At 33.0% G+C, this 20,880-nt stretch overlaps 1 protein-coding gene across 4 annotated transcripts in view; it reads right to left on the bottom strand.

Moving 5' to 3' along the window:
- The window catches only part of LOC127698551 (uncharacterized), a 57,217-nt gene that overhangs the window by 28,562 nt on the left and 7,775 nt on the right, over positions 1–20,880 (bottom strand). For all 4 annotated transcript variants that reach the window (XM_052202036.1, XM_052202037.1, XM_052202038.1 and 1 more), the window contains exons 4-8: positions 10,269–10,689; positions 5,774–6,031; positions 1,977–2,179; positions 814–916; positions 36–180 (exon numbers count right to left, since the gene is read on the bottom strand). In XM_052202036.1, coding sequence (XP_052057996.1) covers positions 36–180; positions 814–916; positions 1,977–2,179; positions 5,774–6,031; positions 10,269–10,689 — 1,130 coding nt within the window. The remainder of the gene's footprint in view (positions 1–35; positions 181–813; positions 917–1,976; positions 2,180–5,773; positions 6,032–10,268; positions 10,690–20,880) is intronic.

Here is a 20,880-nt window from a genome sequence, read left to right as displayed (position 1 = left end):
TCAGGTTCATTCTATAATATTCATATGATAATAACCTTGTCCTGACTGTGGTGATCCTACTTTGTCTAATGGTGAAGGATGAGGCATACTGGCTATCAATTTATTTCCCTTTGGTGCCACTGATTTGGGAGGTGCCATCTCCTTGGAATTCTTTTTGGTCTTTTTATCTTCCTTTGGTTCCTATGAAATAAAATCAGGTAATGGTTTTGATTGGCTTGACATTGGATACTGCCATTCATAAAAAAACAAAGTATTTTTTGAATATCTAATTTGCTTTTTCATGCTTTCATCTTAAACAATATTTTTTAGTAGTCTTTAATTTTTAAATAGGTTTTATAATTCCTACTTTCAATTATTAACCAATAAAACTTCCTCCAAGATAACACAATTGCATTTCCATAACTAAAGGTTTTAAATATGTATTTAAAATGGCAAGAAAGTCTGAAATTACACAAAGGTCCATTTGTTTGATATTTTAATTTTTCATCACTGTTCTGCATAACCATTTTCAAGGGTACATACGATAATTTCAGTTATATATATCCCAATAGAATATCTGTTCATTTTCATCAACTGTACTGCACTATCACATAAAAATTAACATGTTATAAAATAATTGATTAGTGAATTTCATAAGCATCAATTTCATAAAAACATTAGATTTTACAAGTTGGGGGGAAAAGGAGGTCTAATCATGTGAAAATGTTTGTATCAAATATAACTCAGAAATGTACTTGAGATAAATCTATATTTCTGCATTTTAAAAATTCGAATGATTCTTCACAAACGAGTTTCAACATCATGCATTCATACTTTCTTGAAATATCCTCCATGACATCGCATGTGACCATTTAAAGCTTGTACATTTTTAAATGTTCTTTCACATATTGTGCATTCTGCTGGTTTAACTTCCTCCCTGTAAAGAAAAGTTATAGATTGAATAAAACATTTATAACAAAAGAAATCCTGCCATCATTTATTTCTGTGTAGTAATATAATTGTGTATTTTACATTTTATAGAATGATTAAAATAAGTCCTAAACATCAAATTCTCTAAAAACGAAAATTTTCTTAATTTTCAAATACAATAAACCCAATTTCAACCCCAAAAATGACAAATGTAGCCTAATTTGTGAGACTGGAGTTTTAATTATATACCTGTAATCAAGGAAAATGACTTTGATGTTCAGTTTCTTATTCAGTTTTTTTTTCTAATGGCCAATTTGAAATTGACTAATCTCAGACTTTTTATCTTTTATTTTTTTGGATGAAATTCCCATTGTCACCACTAAAACACAAATTTCTCTGTAAACCCTGGATTAATTTCAGTGACAAATACAAGTTACTTAATATGTACTAATTAGCCTTGATAAAACATTACATAACTACCTGCTGATCAAAAAAATCAATAGAATCTTATCTGAGCAAATAACGTTGTATCTTTTTCTTTCTATGAATGGTGGCTGTATTGATTTTTCCCATATGTTACAATTGATATAGTTTATTAAATAGACCTTTATTTTGACCTCATTTTTTTTTTTAAGTAAATCATAGGTATTGAATAAATATGAAAGTGTTTGTTAAGGTGCTTGGTAGACGGGTTATACAAGATATATAGTTGTGAGTTATTTCCCACTAATTACACAATGCTCAATGTTGTTGATTAAATGTGAAGAAAGTTTCAAATATATGCATGACATTGTATCGAAATAAGCTTTCAACATATAGGAAGAAAAATATTGAAGGAAAATTAAAAAAACATGTCACACAGTATGCCATAACCAGATGAAGCTTTGTGCCATATATCAATGTGGTATGACCTGCACCTGCTTTGAAGAAATGTGACAGAAATGTGTTATGGACAGTCAGCTTCGTGGACAGAGGTAAACCAGTATACCCCCTCCTGAAGTGTTTGGGAATAAATAGCAAAACCCAAACTAACTGCAGTGTATCTAAACAATTACTAAAGACCATACCCATTTTTATCCACATTTGCAGGAGAAACAGTTGTATTCCATGACCTTTGTTGAGGGTGTGGCTGCATCACCGGACTTGAAGGTGTCAACTGTGTATTAGGGACAGGACTAATTGGGCTAACTTGCTGCAGATAACCTGGTGAGGGTTCTCCACTTCTTGGAGAGCTTGAATGGGCACTTTGAACACTGTTTACTTTAACATTCTGAAATAAAATAGACATGAAAGAATTATCTTTTACTACGTTTATCAATTTTATAAAAAATTATCCAAGATACAATATGAAATATGAATGTAAATTTTAAACTATATTTATACATAATTTCTTCTCTATAATTAGAATTTGATGCCGTATCTATTTTTAATTATGAATCAACTTACATGTCTTACAATTTCTATTAATTATGCAATACAGCTCTTGAATTTGGATTGTGATTAAACATTTGACATAGCATAGGTTTCGTACACAATGAGTGTGGTCCAACTTAAAAATTTGAAATTGGACATTTACCTATTATGGTCTTATATCCAAAATCTAAATACATGGTTAGATTCAGCATATCAAAGAACCCAAAAAATTCAATTTTTTATGAAATCGAACAAAGTTTATTTTTGGACCTTTTGGACCTCAATGTGGACCAATATGATAATGGGCCCCAAAAGCCAAAATCTAAATACACGATGACAACAATGTCATACCATTATACGACGGCAGAAATTTTGCAGTCCTATATAACACTTCTGGCAATCAAATACACTGAGATTTTTATGTGTAAAATGAATAACAGATACAATTCTCTGTATGTTTTACTTATCATTTCCATGTTAAACACCTAGTAGCAGTGTTCTCCCCAGGCCCTTAAAGGACCGCGGGCCCGCGATGTATAATTTTTTACCGTGGTGGTATCGTTCTTACCGCGATGTATAATTTTTCTCCGTGGTGCTAAAATTTTCAGTTAAAAAATCGTAAATCGGTAAAGTTTTAAACGACTTGTTAAATCTTTTCCGTGCGGTGTAAAATTCAAGGTGAAATTTGACCAGTTCAAACCAGTTCAACACGGATTGTTTACACCACGTGATCGATTTACCTTTATGAGGTTAACCTTTGTTGATTGGATTTAATCGATGTAATTAACACTTTTTACATGATTCTTTTGTGTTTTAATTTAGATATCATAACTTTATGATCAAAGATAACTATTTTAAGGCTTCACTCACCACCTGACAAGTCGGCAAATACTTTGTACACAAACCGTGTTGACCCGATAGTTGTACACACGACGGTACATATTTTGTACATTATAAAGTTAAAAGTTAGCTCAATACTTATATTATAGTTTTATATGTCTCTGATTAAACCATGGCCAAAATTATCTTTAATTATGACATAGTTATTGCATGATATTCCGGTTTCAAACTGTCAACAAGTAATTCAAAGGGGAAGGATCACATGACCCAGTTAGTTCACGTAAATATTCAAGATTATTTACAATTAACTGCAATCTATTCAATTTTATAAATAAAATGCATGACTGTACCTTCAAACTGGATATCTATATCCATATGATCATTAATGAATAACAGAAGTGATCTTGCAATTTTAATCCATAAGCACATGTTAAATCTATTTATATCTACTTCCTGTCATTTAGGCGGGAAAATAGGGAGAATTTGTTTTTGACATTCAAATATGGTTATACAGTCGATTCCGGTTATTTGCATAGCCTATTTGTCAGACAAAATTATGCAATTAAGCGGAGTATGCTTATATCCGAAATGCCAAATTACGGAGTCAAATAACATCGATAGTACAGATCAGTAAAGGAAATCCCTGAAGAAAGATGAACGTCCATAATCCACTTACAACATATTGAATGCTTATTTATTCTAATAAAAGTTATGTGTCTAGTGTTATACATGTTATTTTATTTTGTATTCTTTCAATAAAGTTTATAAACACATTTTGATTTAGTTTATTTGCGTGCCGACTTTTCCTTTACCTGAGATACGAAAATAAAACTAATTGTTCTAAAAATAGATTTGTTTCTATGACCCGGATGTACAATGTACATTGTTACGCTTTGATTAAATTAACTGTTTAACAATACTACACAGTTTATGATCATTTTAAACAATAAATGTGTACTAAACTGCCTTTGATATGCAGTATTTACCGCTTGCACAGTGATGTAACACTGTTTCTTTAACCTCGTTAGTTTCGTATATGCAAAGCAGTTTAAAACAGGTAATGGGGCCCTGTACGGGTTATTTGCAGGACACGAGTGTTGAAAGAGAGAAAATATAATAATTAGAAGTTGATTTTCTTTTCAAAGAATATTTAAAATTATAGATTGATGTATAAAATTCTTCAACTATATATAAATGCCCTGTAATATTTAACATAAGTGTAGATCACCCCAAGCCGAATTACGAGAGTACACATTGGATAATGATCGATAATTAACAGGGGTTATTGTTTTTAAAATTCACCCCACATGTAATCTATGAACAATGTTTGAAATCCAATCAATAATTAACGCCTTTTGAGATAGATTGGACGTGTTTTTACAACAATCACCTGTTTGACATTTTTTTTACCTCGAGGCTTAAAATAGAACATGGGAAACTTTACCTGTGTACACATCGAGGCTTATTTTATAATCATATAAACACGAAAGAAACTGTTTTAAAACTTTATTTAGATAACACAAAAGTAAATATGAAATAATAACGAAAATTATGATGCATTCAAGAAAAATATACTTACCAAATTGCCGTTTCCGGTAAAAAATCTCGTCCGTTTTAACTAAGCATATCTAGCTGGCGAATATTTTCTATGCAATTAACCGAAAGGCCACTTGTAAGGCTATGCATATAACCGGACAATTTAACATTAGATGAATGGGGAATGGTTTTGTGCAGGAGAAAAGTATGCAATTAACCGAATTATGCTATTAAGCGGTATGCAATTAAGTGGAATCGACTGTATATAGATCTATAGACCTAAGATAAATTTATAGATTTAGGAATTCTTTTTAAATGGATCACATGACAAATAAAGATTTAGATTTTAGTGCAGTATTAAGTCTGTATCTATGTTTGATAATCACCAAAGACAAGAAAGGTTAATATTTACATGTACATGAAATCTATGGCAAAATGTTTTAAAATTTATGAAAAATTTCTTTTTATTAAAATTTAAGATAGAAACTGGTTCAAATTATAACACAATTTTGTTCTTGTTAATTTTATATCTCCTTATGACAGGAATCCTTTCACATTCAACAACTTTCTTTCTAGAAACTAGAAAGTTTTTTAAATTGAACATTTTTGTTCACTTTTGAATCTGGGAACAGTATATCTAACAATATATATATTCCTGTTTAAATGATATTTTATTTTTTATTGATCATGGATTTTATAAAAGATTTAATTACTTTAAATTTAGATGAATATTATGTAATGAATCATGTTTTGTTTATTTTTAAAAAATATTAAAAGTATACAAACTGCTTATTGATCTTTTTAACCAATAATATTCAGACATAACACATTCCACAGTACTGTATTAAAACAAAACAAGAGACATAAAAACTGCAGTAACTAGAAATATAGTGACGCCATGCGACACAACTGATTGTATGAATCATTTCACCAAGCTGTTCACACGCGTTACCCTGGTGCTATCCAAAAATCCTGGGGAGAACACTGAGTAGCATAGCTATGGTTTATTGATGTATTCTTGTCACAATCTGCATTAAGGAACAAGGCAGTTTTAGTATGATTCACGCATGTTTACCTGGTCTTGCCACTGTCTTCCTGGCTGTATATGTTTCATTAACACATTACTTGACTCTATGGCTATGGTTTGTGGTAAATTGTCAGCTGATATAGTAACTGTCTGATTGCCCTGAGCACTGTGAAGTGTGATGGTCTCATCAGTGTTGGTCTGTGAAGCAGCAGCAGCCTGGTCTAGTAACATTTGTACTTTTTGTCCTACTGATTCTTCTTCTGATAAGGACCGCAATTTAGCAGTAGCTGTCTGTTTTGAATTAATCTTTAAAAGAACAAGTAAGTGAATAAATCAAATGATACAAATATTCACAGTATGAGAAAATAGTGCTATTGTATATATCCCCCCCCACCACCCCTCAAAAAAAAACCCTGTGCCTTAATGAGCTCACAAAATCTCCTACTAAATCAAATGTAACAGAACCCTTCTAATTTTTCATCAATCCTTATACTGATGAGTATGTCAGATGAATATGTGATAGTAAACAACTTATTGTCTGAAATCCTATTTTATGAAGATTGAAAAATTAGGGGTTCAGCAGAGACAATAAAATGCTCCGCTGGGCGCAGCTTGATACAACCTCAGAGGTCGAACCCTGAACAGTTGGGGCAAGTATGGACACAACATTCAAGCTTGATACAGCACTGAATTTGGATTGTGATTAAATATTTGACACAGCATAGGTTTCTGACACAGAATGAATGTGGTCTAAGAACTCAAAAATTTTTAATTTACCTATTCAAACCATATCATTATTACTTGCTTTTATATATAAATCAGAAAAAACCAATTTTAAATGGAAAATTTTAAAGAAAAAAAATGAAAAAAAAATCCCCCCTCAAATTTTTTGAACCCCCTTATGATTCATCACCCCCAAACTCAATCCCAGCCTTCCCTTTGTGGTATGGTACCTTGCAGTACAATTTCAGAGAGATCCGTACACTTGAACACAAGTTATTGTCTGGAAACTAGAAAAATGCTTGTTTTTTGGCCCCAAATTCCTAAACGTTTAGGGCAATTACCCCCAAACTCAAACCCAGCTTTCCCTTTGTGATATGGAACCTTGTAGTACAATTTCATAAAGATCCATACACTTACACACAAGTTATTGTCCTGAAACTAGAAAAATGCTTGTTTTTTTGCCCCTTTTTGGCCCCTAATTCCTAAAATTTTGAGGCAATTACCCCCAAAATCAATCCCAGCCTTCCCTTTGTGGTATGTTACCTTGCAGTACAATTTCAGAGAGATCCATACACTTGAACACAAGTTATTGTCTGGAAACTAGAAAAATGCTTATTTTGGCCCCTTATTCCTAAACGTTTTGGGCAATTACCCCCAAACTCAATTCCAGCATTCCCTTTGTGATATGGAACCTTGTAGTACAATTTCAGAAAGATCCATACACTTACACACAAGTTATTGTCATGAAACTAGAAAAATGCTTGTTTTTTGCCTCTTTTTTGGCCCCTAATTCCTAAAATTTTGAGGCAATTACCCCCAAAATCAATCCCAGCATTCCCTTTGTGATATGAAACCTTGTGGTACAATGTCAGAGAGATCCATACACTAACACATAAGTTATGTCTGGAAGTTACAAAAATGCTTATTTTTGGCCCCTTTTTGGCCCCTAATTCCTTAACTGTTGGTACCATAACCCCCAAAATCAATCCCAACCTTCCTTTTGTGGTATTGAACCTTATGGTAAAATTTCATAGAGATCCATTCACTTAAACTAAAGTTAGAATGCGAAAACCAATGTGTCTTTGGACGACAATGACAACAACGACGACGACGCCAATGTCAACGTCATACCAATATACGACCGCAAAATTTTTTTGTGGTCGTATAAAAATTGTCAAAATCAACACGAGCTTACTAAGTCAATGCAACCATCGATATTATGACCATTGTGCTTAATAATGAGATTCAAGTTACTAACTTATTACATAGGTATAAAACCACCAATTCATAGCCCTATTTCTTTCTATCTTAAAGTCTTATGATCCTTCAAAATTAACAAAACAAATGAATATGTTATAAATATAGTTTAACTATAAAAACAGAGATTTTCTTTTGAAAGAAAATCCTTTATTTTATCCAAATCTCCAGAAATGTACTGCTATTGAATTATTGTCTTCCAGTTCCCCAATACATCAAATTATTTAACAACTGTTATCAGGTTATGAAAATGCTTAATCAACAAATTGGAAAACATGGAAAATAAATGTGGATAGTGTCCACATGTGGACACAGATGATGCCCCCGCTTGCATATGATATAGTTATAAAGGGACATAACTGAAGAACGGTAAAAGTGATGCTACCCAAATTTGAACTTGATCTGAGTTTTGTGGTAAATTATATTAACATTGTGTGTAAGTCTCATAACATTTGGTTGAGGCTAACTAAAGTAGAGAATAGAAACTAAAAATTCAGCAATTTTTCTATTTGTAAACACGCATAACTCTAGAACGGTTGTGTATAAGTTTTATAACATTTGGTTGAGACAAACTAAAGTTAGAGAATGGAACATAAAATTCAGCAATTTTTATGTTTATAAAGGGACATAACTCAAGAATGGTAAAAGTGTTGCCATCAAATTATGTACTTAATCTGTATTATGTAGTAATAAGCATTGTGTATGAGTTTCATAACATTTGGTTGAGGCAAACTAAAGTTAGAAAATGGAAACAAAAAATTTGTACTTGATCTTAGTTTTGTGGTAATGAATATTGTGTATAGGTTTCATAATGTTTGGTTGGGGCAAACTTAAGTTACAGAATGGAAACTAAAAATTTTGCAATCTTTCGATTTATAAAGGGGCATAACTCAATAATGATTAAAGTGACACTACCCAAATTAAACTTGATCTGTGTTTTATCAGTGGAAGTCAAAATTAAACATTGCATTGTATAAAGCATTGATTGTAGTTGATTCAACTATAATCATGGACAAAAGAAGATAGCTCCAATTTTAATAAAATTACTTGATATTTAGAAGAAATACAATTTTGCAATTTTTCCTTTTCTAAAAGGGCCTTAACTCTAGAATGGTTAAAGTTACGCCACCAAAATTCAAACTTGATCTGTGTTTTGTGGTAATAAGCATTGTGTATAAGTTTCATAACATTTTGTTGAGGCAAACTTAAGTTAGAGATTGGAAATGAAAAATTCAGCATTTTTTCCATTTGTAAAGGGACATAACTCTAGAACGGTAAAAGTGACGCCACCAAAATTCAAACTTGATCTGTGTTTTGTGGTAATAAGCATTGTGTATAAGTTTCATAACATTTGGTTGAGGCAAACTAAAGTTAGAGAACGGAAACCAATTTTGGGACGTACGTACATACGTACGTACAGACGGACAAGGGTAAAACTTAATGCCCCCTCCGCTACGTCGGGGGCATAATAAACATTGCTCTAGTATCTTATTTATTTTTCACATGCTCCATGATTCTGTGTTCATTGTTTATCAAGGTTATGATCCCTAAATTTTGGCACCAAAACCTGAAATTAATTAGCAGTCAAAGTTATCGATCAACAATACCTTTTTTTATCCATTATACATTGTGGATTGGTAATCAATGAAGAAAACATACACATGGGTTCAAAGCTATATAGACATGCATTGGGCCTATAATTTCCTTACAATTATCATCCCCAGAAACTCGTTTCATGACTTCAAATTCTACAAATTTCAAGCATTCATAGCTATTTTGTTTAAAGTTTAAATAAAGGGAAAGTCATTTCTTGTCACAATACATTATCCTTGTTTGTGCTGAAAAAATCAACATACCTTTAAAGCTGTTATCCTAATACTAGCAATTTAAAAGTTTGGTTGGCTTGCTTGCTTTGTTGGTATAAATGTTTGCTCAAGCATTGTAATTAAGATTGACATCTGCAAATAATAGATAGGCAGGACTTCAGCTTGTTTACAGTATACATAACACCCAATAACATTTAAGTATCAATAATGTATACAAGCTGAAGCCCCGCCTATCTATTGATTGCAGATGTCAATCTTAATTACAATGCTTGAGCAAACATTTATACAAACAAAGCAGGCAAGCCAACCAAACCTTTAAATTGCTAGCATTAGGATAACAGCTTTAATTGCATTTAAAGGAAAACTGTTTCCCTGAAGTTCAAAAGTAGAAAACAGGTACTTTTGATCTGAGAAAAAGGACAAAATTTGTTGTTCTGTTTCAATTTCATACATTTTATTATTTATACAAATTAAGCATTCAGCATGTGACCCCAAGTCATTAATATGAAAATAACACTTATAACCCTGCTGGCATCCAGATTTTATTACAGTGAAGTCTATAAAAATCATTTTCATCAAAAGTATGCTTGCAAAGTACTAGTACTAAGTTGTCCTGACAATGTTTTGCATAAGTCGTTTTCAAGTCTGCATACAAGACTAAAAGGTACATATATAGATAGCTACATCGAAACTCCTAAATTTTCAGTTTAAAGAATTTGCAAAAAGTACTATAATACCTGGTTTTCCATGCTGCCTGCTGGAGATTGATCTATAGGAAATGATGGCTGATCACCATATACAGGACTAGTAACTGGTGTAGAGTTACCACTGCTGAATGATAATGGTTTGATGTCACTGCCCTGAGAGCTCTCATTAGATACTATAGAACTAGCCATAATGGGAACAGTGTTTGCAGTAGTGGAAACATTGACCTGGGCTGCCTTATTCTGAGCAGAGTTCGTAGCCGCAGCAGCAGCAATAACAGCAGCAGCATTGGAAGCTACCAAAGCAATAGCTCCGTGTATTTGCTCTGGAGTTTGGTTGTGGTGATTTTCTAGGTGACGTCGCAGTGACCTTGCATCACAATAACTCTTTGTGCAATTATCTACTGTACATTCATAAGGTTTCTTTTCTCTATGAGTCATCAAATGACCATTCCTAACAAAATAAAAAATAAACATACTAATTATTTGCACATCAGTATTTTTGTCTATTTTCCCACAAGACAATAAAGACATCACTTAAAAGTTGGTAATCTTCTGAAGATGTCTTAGCAATTTACAAGTTACAACAGGTAGACAAATGACCACAAGGGAAAGATGCTTAAGACTAAAGAATCAGACAGACCGAGGTTTAATAAGATACATCTTTAGGCTGTAGGACAACAGAGCTAGGTCTACATAGAAAACATGGAAATTGCAGTCAGACTTATGGTGGTAAGTTTCTGACTTGAAATCTAAATACATTTATTGTCATGTAAATAAATCATGCGGTCATTCATGCTCCATCCTGTTTGTTAATCTCCAGGAATATGTACTTTTATTCACTGACCAACCCACACCCCATGCCAGATAAGATGAAAACCGCAAATTGCCTCCTTTTAACATATGACTCTCACAATGATCATATACATAAAACCAAACAAAATTTCAAAGCGGTATAAAATAATGCAGTCACATGACAACATTTTCAAAGTGGAAGCATGTATCCAAAAATTGAGGGTTTAGGGGAATAAAACTATCATTTGTGCTACATGGGTATAGTTGGTCAATAAAAGGTACAAATGAGTATACATGTAGCGGTTAAGAAAATGAACTGAAGACTCTAAAGAGCCTGTGTTGCTCACCTATGTCTATGTGAATCGTCAACAATGAACACTCTAGATCTCCAACATTGAGGACTAGAATAGAATTCATGACAAAAATCTCTTTTATGTTGATCTCGAATTGCTTATAATTTTTTTTCTGTTAACAGTTAAAATAAAATGCTCCGCTGGGGCACAGCTTGATATGACCGCAGAGGTCGAACCCTGAACAGTTGGGGCAAGTATGGACACAACATTCAAGCTTGATACAGCACTGAATTTGGATTGTAATTAAATATTTGACACAGCATAGGTTTCTCACACAGAATGAAAGTGGTCTAAGAACTTAAAATTTTTTAATTTACCTATTCAAACCATATCATTATTATTTGCTTTTATATATAAATCAGAAATAACCAATTTAAAATGGAAAATTTTAAAGAAAAAAAGGAAACCCCCCCCAATTTTTTGAACCCCCTTATGATTCATCACCCCCAAACTCAATCCCAGCTTTCCCTTTGTGGTATGGTACATGTACCTTGCAGTACAATTTCAGAGAGATCCATACACTTGTACACAAGTTATTGTCTGGAAACCAGAAAAATGCTTGTTTTTTGGCCCCTTTTTGGCCCCAAATTCCTAAACTTTTAGAGCAATTACCCCCAAATTCAAACCCAGCTTTCCCTTTGTGATATGGAACCTTGCAGTACAATTTCATAAAGATCCATACACTTACACACAAGTTATTGTCCTGAAACTAGAAAAATGCTTGTTTTTTTTGCCCTTTTATGGCCCCTCATTACTAAAATTTTGAGGGAATTACCCCCAAAATCAATCCCAGCCTTCCATTTGTGGTATGTTACCTTGCAGTACAATTTCAGAGAGATCCATACATTTGAACACAAGTTCTTGTCTGGAAACTAGAAAAATGTTTATTTTTGGCCCCTTATTCCTAAACTTTTTGGGCAATTACCCCCAAACTTTATTCCAGCTTTCCCTTTGAGATATGGAACCTTGTAGTATAATTTCATAAAGATCCATACACTTACACACAAGTTATTGTCATGAAACTAGAAAAATGCTTGTTTTTTGCCCCTTTTTGGCCCCTAATTCCTAAAATTTAGAGGCAATTACCCCCAAAATCAATCCCAGCATTCCCTTTGTGATATGGAACCTTGTGATACAATGTCGGAGAGATCCATACACTTACACACAAGTTATTGTCATGAAACTAGACAAATGCTTGTTTTTTGCCCCTTTTTGGCCCCCTAATTCCTAAAATTTGGAGGCAATTACCCCCAAAATCAATCCCAGCATTCCCTTTGTGATATGGAACCTTGTGGTACAATGTCAGAGAGATCCATACACTTACACATAAGTTATGTCTGGAAGTTACAAAAATACTTATTTTTGGCCCCTTATTCCTTAAATGTGGGTACCATAACCCCCAAAATCAATCCCCACCTTCCTTTTGTGGTATTGAACCTTATGGTTAAATTTCATTGAGATCCATTCACTTAAACTAAAGTTAGAGTGCGAAATCTAATGTGTCTTCGGACGACGAGGACGACGACACCAACGTCATACCAATATACGGCCATAAAAAATTTTTTGCGGTCGTATAATAATATAGCATGCAAATCAAGAGTTTAAATGCCTTGCTTGCAAACTTTGTTTGGTTGTTTGCTCAGACATTGTTATCAAGATTGACACCCAAATTCAATGGGTAGGCGGAGTAACAGTCTGTTTACTATATAAAAAGATTTGATTGGACAAAGGATATTATATTGTTTCCAGTCAGGAACCTAAAGGGTATACAGAAAAAAGAATAGTTAGCTAAATGTGAACCAATTTTGAAAACTAATTAATAATAATACAATTATAACAGTAAAGCAAGATTTGATGGTATATGATTGTTTTTATTTGATATGATAATGAAAAGTTTTTTGCACACAATTGCTTTATTCTTCATATTGGAAGATGAAATTTGATCATTTATCATCATCAGATACATATAAAAATAAAATTGAGAATGGAAATGGGGAATGTGTCAAAGAGACAGCAACCCGACCATAGAGCAGACAACAGCCAAAGGCTTATATGTCTCTGTCATCATGTTAATATAAATACTTTTAATTTTTTTAAATTATCAATACAATTAACACGTAAAGATATAAGAGATATTACTGCATGAGCATGGATTATTTTGTTTAATTTGTGTGTGGTGTTTCATTTAGTTTTTTTTTTTGCTTCTTTTGTAGAATCATAAAAAATAAATTTGAATTGTTCACTGTTTCTCCTTCATCTTTCTGCTCATTAAAATGCAACACGCCACAACCCCCAAAAAAATATAAACTGCTGTAGGCAAATAATTTTTAAAGTTTTACTGGTTTTGGATTTCTCACTTCTTTTTGGATCGTAATGACGAAATAATATAGATTTTATTTCTTTCTCGTCAAAATATTTAAAGAATTTGATCGCCATAAAAGTTTAAATGGGAATTGTGAACCATTAATTTTCTAGATGGAAACTTGCATATCAAATAATTAATAATGTGACAGGAATATGGTTTCATTTCTTATTGCATTATTGTCAAATCTTAATGCACTAAGCAAATAAGAGAATGAGTTTTAAATAAATGTGTTACTATTTTTATTTTAAATAATAGCTAGTAAATATACAATTATTGTAATGGTCGAAGAGTGCCATTATAATATTGATGGTCAGATTCCCTTTATTACTACTACTGCATTGACCCTTAGAGCATTGCGAGCCACTGATTTCTCAAACAGTTTTCAACAAAGTGATCTGAAGTTATTTTTTTCTTGTAGAATATAAACAGTTGTTTAAAGTGCAAAATTTCAGATAATTAGCAGTAACAAGAAATAACATTTCATGTCAACATTATAGTTTGAATCAAAATATGACATTAAAACTGCTCATGCTTTACGTTTTTAATCCATTTTAAAATTGGTTAACTTTACCTTTCCTGTACCGCTTTTAGCCCATGCTTCTGTTTATATTTCAAGTGCCTAACTGGAAACAATTTTGATATTCATTGACCAATCAAACCTTTGTATATAGTAAACAGACAGTTATACTCCGCCTACCCATTGAATTTAGGTGTCAATCTTAATTACAATATCTGATTTGATTTGCATGCTATATCATTTAAACTGTAAAGCTTCTCCCTATTTTCTTAAGGTCTAACCAGGACTCACGCTAGCAGGTGACTGGGGCGACAAAGCCGCTTTCCCGTCCGTCACTTCTCTTTGTTCGACCGTCAAAAGCGATATCTAGTCGCCCTGGTGTTCACAATAGTCGCTTGCAATCGCTTTAGTCATCAACGATTTCCCATTTTTACCAAGTCAATGAAACAGCATATTTTTCATTTAAAAGTGAAGAAATTCAAAGATATAAACGATTTATTTCTTTAGAAAAGATGTTAAAGTATTGACTTTACAGATTGCTTGAATGTTATAATTTTCAAACTTTTATGAAGTATTATCTTTCACTTTCGGTACTTGTTACTTGAGATCGTATATCAAAACATTCTGATTTTCAGCAAAATAAGTTTGTTACTTCTTTAGAAAGAGATCAAAATTGCCTTTAGTTAATGTTTGATCCATTTATTGCATTAAAAGCGTCATATTCTCTTCCAAATCGCTTGTCAAACATTGTTTGTTTTCATAAATTTTCTTCGTCCGCCATAGAAATATTTATACAAACCGCCGATCCAGTGATCTGGAAGGATTTTTTCTCTATGGGCCCAGGGCCCCCCAAAAATAAATTCAATGGGCCATTTTTAGAATTAATGGGCCATGTTGTCAAATGAGTGGGCCATTCGTTTACAATAAAAACAAAAATTAAAAAAGTGTTTATTTCACTGTACTTACAAGTATGATTCTAATTAATATCATGGATATTGTTCCTGTGATTTTGTAATTTCAATTTCAATGAATATACAATAACTTCTTCCAAACCGGGAAATATTTACGATAACCTTTATTTACAATGTTAAAACTGGTACTGTTCCCTTGTTCATGTTCATGTTTTTTTTACATTAAATTTGGGTCTTCGTCGATACCATACTTATTCCAGACGTTCCGTATTAGAGGAAGTTTCAGGCATTTCCTCCGCACTTGTATTATTATTGCTTCATCACGATGACAAGAATAACAGTAGAGAGCAACGTTAATTGATAAGACACAACGACAATTCGCTGAAGGCATGTTTACAAAATGTCAAAACGAGCCAAAGACCAAAAAAAATGACAAGAGCAGTTAAGCCCCTTTTATGGAGACAAATACTATGCTATTCATAAAAAGGCTTTTGGGTTTTTCAATCGAAATAATAGCAAGCTTACTTAAAAGATTATAATTAGAGAAGAATTCTCGCCTGTACTAGCCAATTTTCACAAATTTAAAGTTGTTTATAAAAAATTATATCATGAATGATGGTTAATTACGTTTTTTAGGTCATCAGTCATACCGCATGTTGCTATTATTACCCTAGGAAAACACCCGAGACGTACCAAAAATATATAGGTGCTCCTATCATTGGAGTAACTACTAAGCACTACACAGTTGTGTACTCACACATGGCGGCACGAAATACGATCGGAAATCCATTTGACGATATCTCAACGTTTCAAAACGAAGTGAAAAATATCATGTGCCACGCGGGCGCTTACATTTGTCACTCTATGCGCCATTTCTGGTCGATAAGCGCAATTGGCGCAAGGCGCACGTCCTTCCCGATCACTGCGATCGGAGGCAGGATTCATCAGAAGCGGACCAGCTATGAACGAAATCCGTATTCTTACGGTAATAACTACAGACGCCTGAATTGAACAGCTGACAAAAGAATAATGATCCCAAAAGTGAAAATTACGACTTTTGGTTAGATCTCCTTGCTAAATGTATATATTTTCATGTAAATACATTGTTTCAATTTATTGATTAAAGTTGCATTACTTCGTTTAATTTATATATCTTTTATAATGAGAAACAATGAATTTTATTAACATGATAAACAGAATAGTCTTTTAATTGCATTTTAATTGATATATGATACTTTCTTTTCCTTTTTGATAGAAAAAAAGTTTTTTTTAGTGCTAGATATTTAGTTGGTAGATTCTGACAAGAGGACTAATATAACTGTGCAACTATAAATGACTATTAAGGACATAAACTAAAACAACTGTTACTTTAATTGTATGAATTGAACACCTACATGTATATAATAAACTGTTTCACTGAGCGCAGCTGGATACGCCCACAGAGGTCCAACCCTGAACAGTTTGGGCAAAAATGGACACAATATTCAAGCTTGATACAGGTCTAAATTTGGATTGTAATTAAATATTTGACATATTATAGGTTTCTGAATAAATGTAGTCAAAGAACTTGAAAAATTGGTTATATGAATTGAATTCATATTCAATTAAAGATTTCTTGCTGTTTTGCAATTTAATACACTATGCTGTTGCACAATACTTAGTAAATCTGGTGTCAGACTATAAACAAATAAAATTTATAAAACTCTGAAGGGAGCTTTCATCAATAGATATAAACAATTCACCAAAGTTTCATAAGAATTGCTGAAAGCATTTTTGAGTTATTGTCTGAAAACTGGAAAATCCCCCTTTTTTAATGAATAAAACCCCATAACTCGGAAATGTAAAATCTAAAATTTATAAAATTCTAAAGGGAGCTTACATCAATAGATATCAACAATTCATCAAAGTTTCATGAGAACTGCTGAAAGCATTTTTGAGTTATTGTCCGAAAACTGGAAAATCACCCTTTTTTTATGAATAAAACCCCGTAATTTGGAAACGTAAAATCTAAAATTTATAAAAATCTCAAGGGAGCTCATGTCAATAGATATAAACAATTAAACAAAATTTCTTGCAAGTTGGTGAAAGCATTCTTGAGTTATTTTCCGAAAACTGGAAAATCCCCCTTTTTTTAATGAATAAAACCCCATAACTCGGAAACGTAAAATCTAAAATTTATAAAAAACAAAAGGGAGCTCACGTCAATAGATATAAACAATTCACCAAAGTTTTATGCAAATTGGTAAAAGTGTTTTGAGTTATGTCCGACATGTTGACGCCTGACGGACAGAGGTATACCATAATACGTCCCGTAAACAGGCGTATAAAAATAGAAATAGGTTACATATGGCCCTTTATATTATAGTAAAAACCAAACATTGAGGAGCGAACGAGCACTTCTCTTTCAAATCTGACCACTTCTCCCTACCAGTTTCAAAAAGAGAAGTCACTTCTCCCAATGATTTTGAAGTAGTGTGAGCCCTGGGTCTAACCCTGAACAGTTGGGCAAATATGGACACTACATGAATTTGGATTGTGATTAAATATTTGACACAGAATAGGTTTCTGACACAGAAAGAATGTGGTCAAGAACTTAAAAATTTGAAATTGGACTTTTACCTATCATGGTCCAATATCCAAACTCCAAATGCATGGTTAATCAGCATGATCAGCTAATCACATCAAGACAATACAAGAATTCTTTATACATAAATTAAAAGCAGTGTAAGGGAGGTAATCAAAACATAAACAACATTGTACTTTAAATGTGTTTGGATTACCTCCCTTACACTGCTTTTAAATTGTCCATTAACCAGGAAACCTTTGTTTTCCCCCTTTTTTGCCACTACCGTCTTTTGGTATGTATAGTGCGCACATTTATACCCTGGGTCATGTTTCTTGTAAGAGGTGTGCTTATTATACATGCCTACAAACATTTTCTTAGCCTTTTTTCAGGTCTGAACTCCCGACAAAGAAAAAAAACAGGTGAAGTAAAGAGTACGGAATTTTTCGCTAATTCCTCGACTTTTATTATGTTTTACATGTTATATTTGTAATATGTATCTTATTGTACTTGATATGTCATTTTTATTCAAATAAAATATATTTTATATCTCTGTAGTTACGTTCGTTTATCGTGTAAATGTGTCCATCTGTTTGCAATCCGGAAGTTTGCCATGTCTTATTAAAGACACCATGAAGCTTTTGTTGTCGGTTAATTTAGGCTCTGTGTTTCTTGTGGTCATAACTTACTGTTTTGTATGTGTTCATCATGGAGAGTAGAAGATAAGTGTATGAAAATTGAATAAACCACGCTCGTTTTGAAAAGATAAACCAACAAACAACAAATAAAAATTATGAGATTTTAACAATTTATTTCAGCACTAATTCATAACATGAAATTAAATAATACAAGATAATACAATTCCGTATTAATTACATATTCCGTATGGAATTCACCGTCATCGGTGACCATTTAAAAAACTTCCAGTTTAGACTTCCTGTTTGCCAACAAACGACAAACATTAACTTGTGGGTTATAAAAAGAAGATAACTATTAAAATTCTTTCTTCAGCTACAATAAATTCTTTCCATGATATTAATCATGACTTCTCATTAATTCCTTGCAGAAAAAAAATCACGCTCAAGCAACATTTTACCGATTTTGGAGCTGTGACTTTTCTGAAAATGTCTATGTGTATTATACGAAGAAGAAACTTTTTTTCTCAAGTTTCTTGGACCATAAAGGGGGTGCGGTGCGCACAATACACAAATGCGCACTATGCATACCAAAAGACGGTAATTCCTAAACGGTTTGAGCCATAACCCCCCAAAGTCAATCCTAACCATCCCTTTGTGGTATGGAAACTTGTGGTATAATTTCAGAGAGATTCATACACCGTTCCACAAGTTATTGTCTGGAAACTAGAAAAATGCTTATTTGGGCCCTTTTTTGGCCCCTAATTCCTAAACTGTTAGGACCATAACCCCCAAAATCAATCCCAACCTTCCTTTTGTGGTTATAAACCTTGTGTTTAAATTTCATAGATTTCTATTTACTTATACTAAAGTTATTGTCCGGAAACCAAATGTCTTCGGACGACGCTGACGACGTGATACCAATTTACGACCACAAAATTTTTTGCGGTAATATAAAAACTGCATTTGACCCCTATGTTCTATTTTTAGCCATGGCGGCCATGTTTGTTGATGGATACAATTCATAAACTAGATACCCTAAGAAACATTCAGTTAACGTTTGGAAGTATTTGGCCCAGTAGTTTCAGAGGAGAAGATTTTTAAATATTAGCAAACATGATGAACAAATTGTGTAAAATCATCTTTAAAGGGCAATCACTCCTTAAGGGGTCAATTGGCAATTTTGGTCACATTAACTTTTTTGTAGATCTTACTTTGCTTAACATTTTTGCTGTTTACAGTTTTTTAGTATTTATCTTCAATAATATTCAAAATAATAACCAATAAAATGCTTCGCTGAGAGCAGCCTGATATGACGACAGAGGTTGAACCCTGTACAGTTGGGGCAAGTTTGGACACAATATTCAAGCTTGATACTGTCTAAATTTGGATTGTGATCAAATTCTTGACATAATATAGGTTCAGACACAAAATAAATGTGGTCAAAGATCTTAAAAATCTATTGTGCAATACTGTATATGTGCAATTGAAGATTTGTTCTTGAAACTTTTCAAAAAATTTGAAATTTCAAAAATTTTGAAGAAAAAAAATATGAACCCCCAAAAAAATGGAACCCCCCCCCTTGGAGTTATTACCCCCAAACTCAATCCCCGCCTTCCCTTTGTGGTATGGAACCTTGTAGTACAATTTTAGAGATATCCATCCACTTAAACACAAGTTATTGTCTGGAAACTAGAAAAATGTTTGTTTTTTGCCCCTAATTCCTGCATGTTGGGGCAATTACCCCCATACTCAATCCTAGCCTTCCCGGTACAATTTCAGAGAGATCCATACACTTACACACAAGTTATTGTCTGGAAACTACAAAAAAGCTTGTTTTTGGCCCCTGTTGGGTCCATAATTCCTGAACTGTTCGTACCATAATCCCCAAAATCAATCCCAACCTTCCTGTTGTGGTATTGAACCTTCTTGTAAAATTTCATAGAGATCCATACACTATAACTAAAGTTATTGTCCGAAAACCAAATGGGTCTTCGGACGGCGACATCATCATAGCATTATATGAACAAAAAAAAAAATTTTGCGGTCGTATAAAAACTGCAAAATTTCCTTAAAATTTAGTGGCAGCAACCCAACAATGGGTTGTTCAGTTCGTCTGATAGATCTTGACCTATTGAAAATTTCTACCCCATGTCATATTTGCTCTAAATGCTTTAGTTTTTGAGATATAAGCCAAAAACTGCATTTGACCCCTAAGTTCTATTTTTAGCCACAGCGTCTATGTTTGTTGATGGATCAAAACTTCGGATATGATTTATAAACTAAATACCCTAAGGAACATTCAATTAAAGTTTGAAGGTATTTGGCCCAGTAGTTTCAGAGAAGAAGATTCTCGAAATAGTTTACCGGTACATAGACGACAGATGATGGACGCCAAGTGATGGCATAAGCTCAAATGGGGCCCTTTGGGCTAAAAAGATGGTAAAATTCGTCAAATTAAAATAATAAGTCCTTAAAGACAACTTCTGACAGAACTGACTGAAAT

The sequence above is a fragment of the Mytilus californianus genome, unplaced genomic scaffold (assembly GCF_021869535.1).
Source record: "Mytilus californianus isolate M0D057914Y unplaced genomic scaffold, xbMytCali1.0.p SCAF_4, whole genome shotgun sequence".
Lineage (NCBI taxonomy): Eukaryota > Metazoa > Mollusca > Bivalvia > Mytilida > Mytilidae > Mytilus > Mytilus californianus.
Note: the sequence above shows the minus strand (reverse complement) of the source record. Positions and strands in the feature narration are given on the sequence as shown.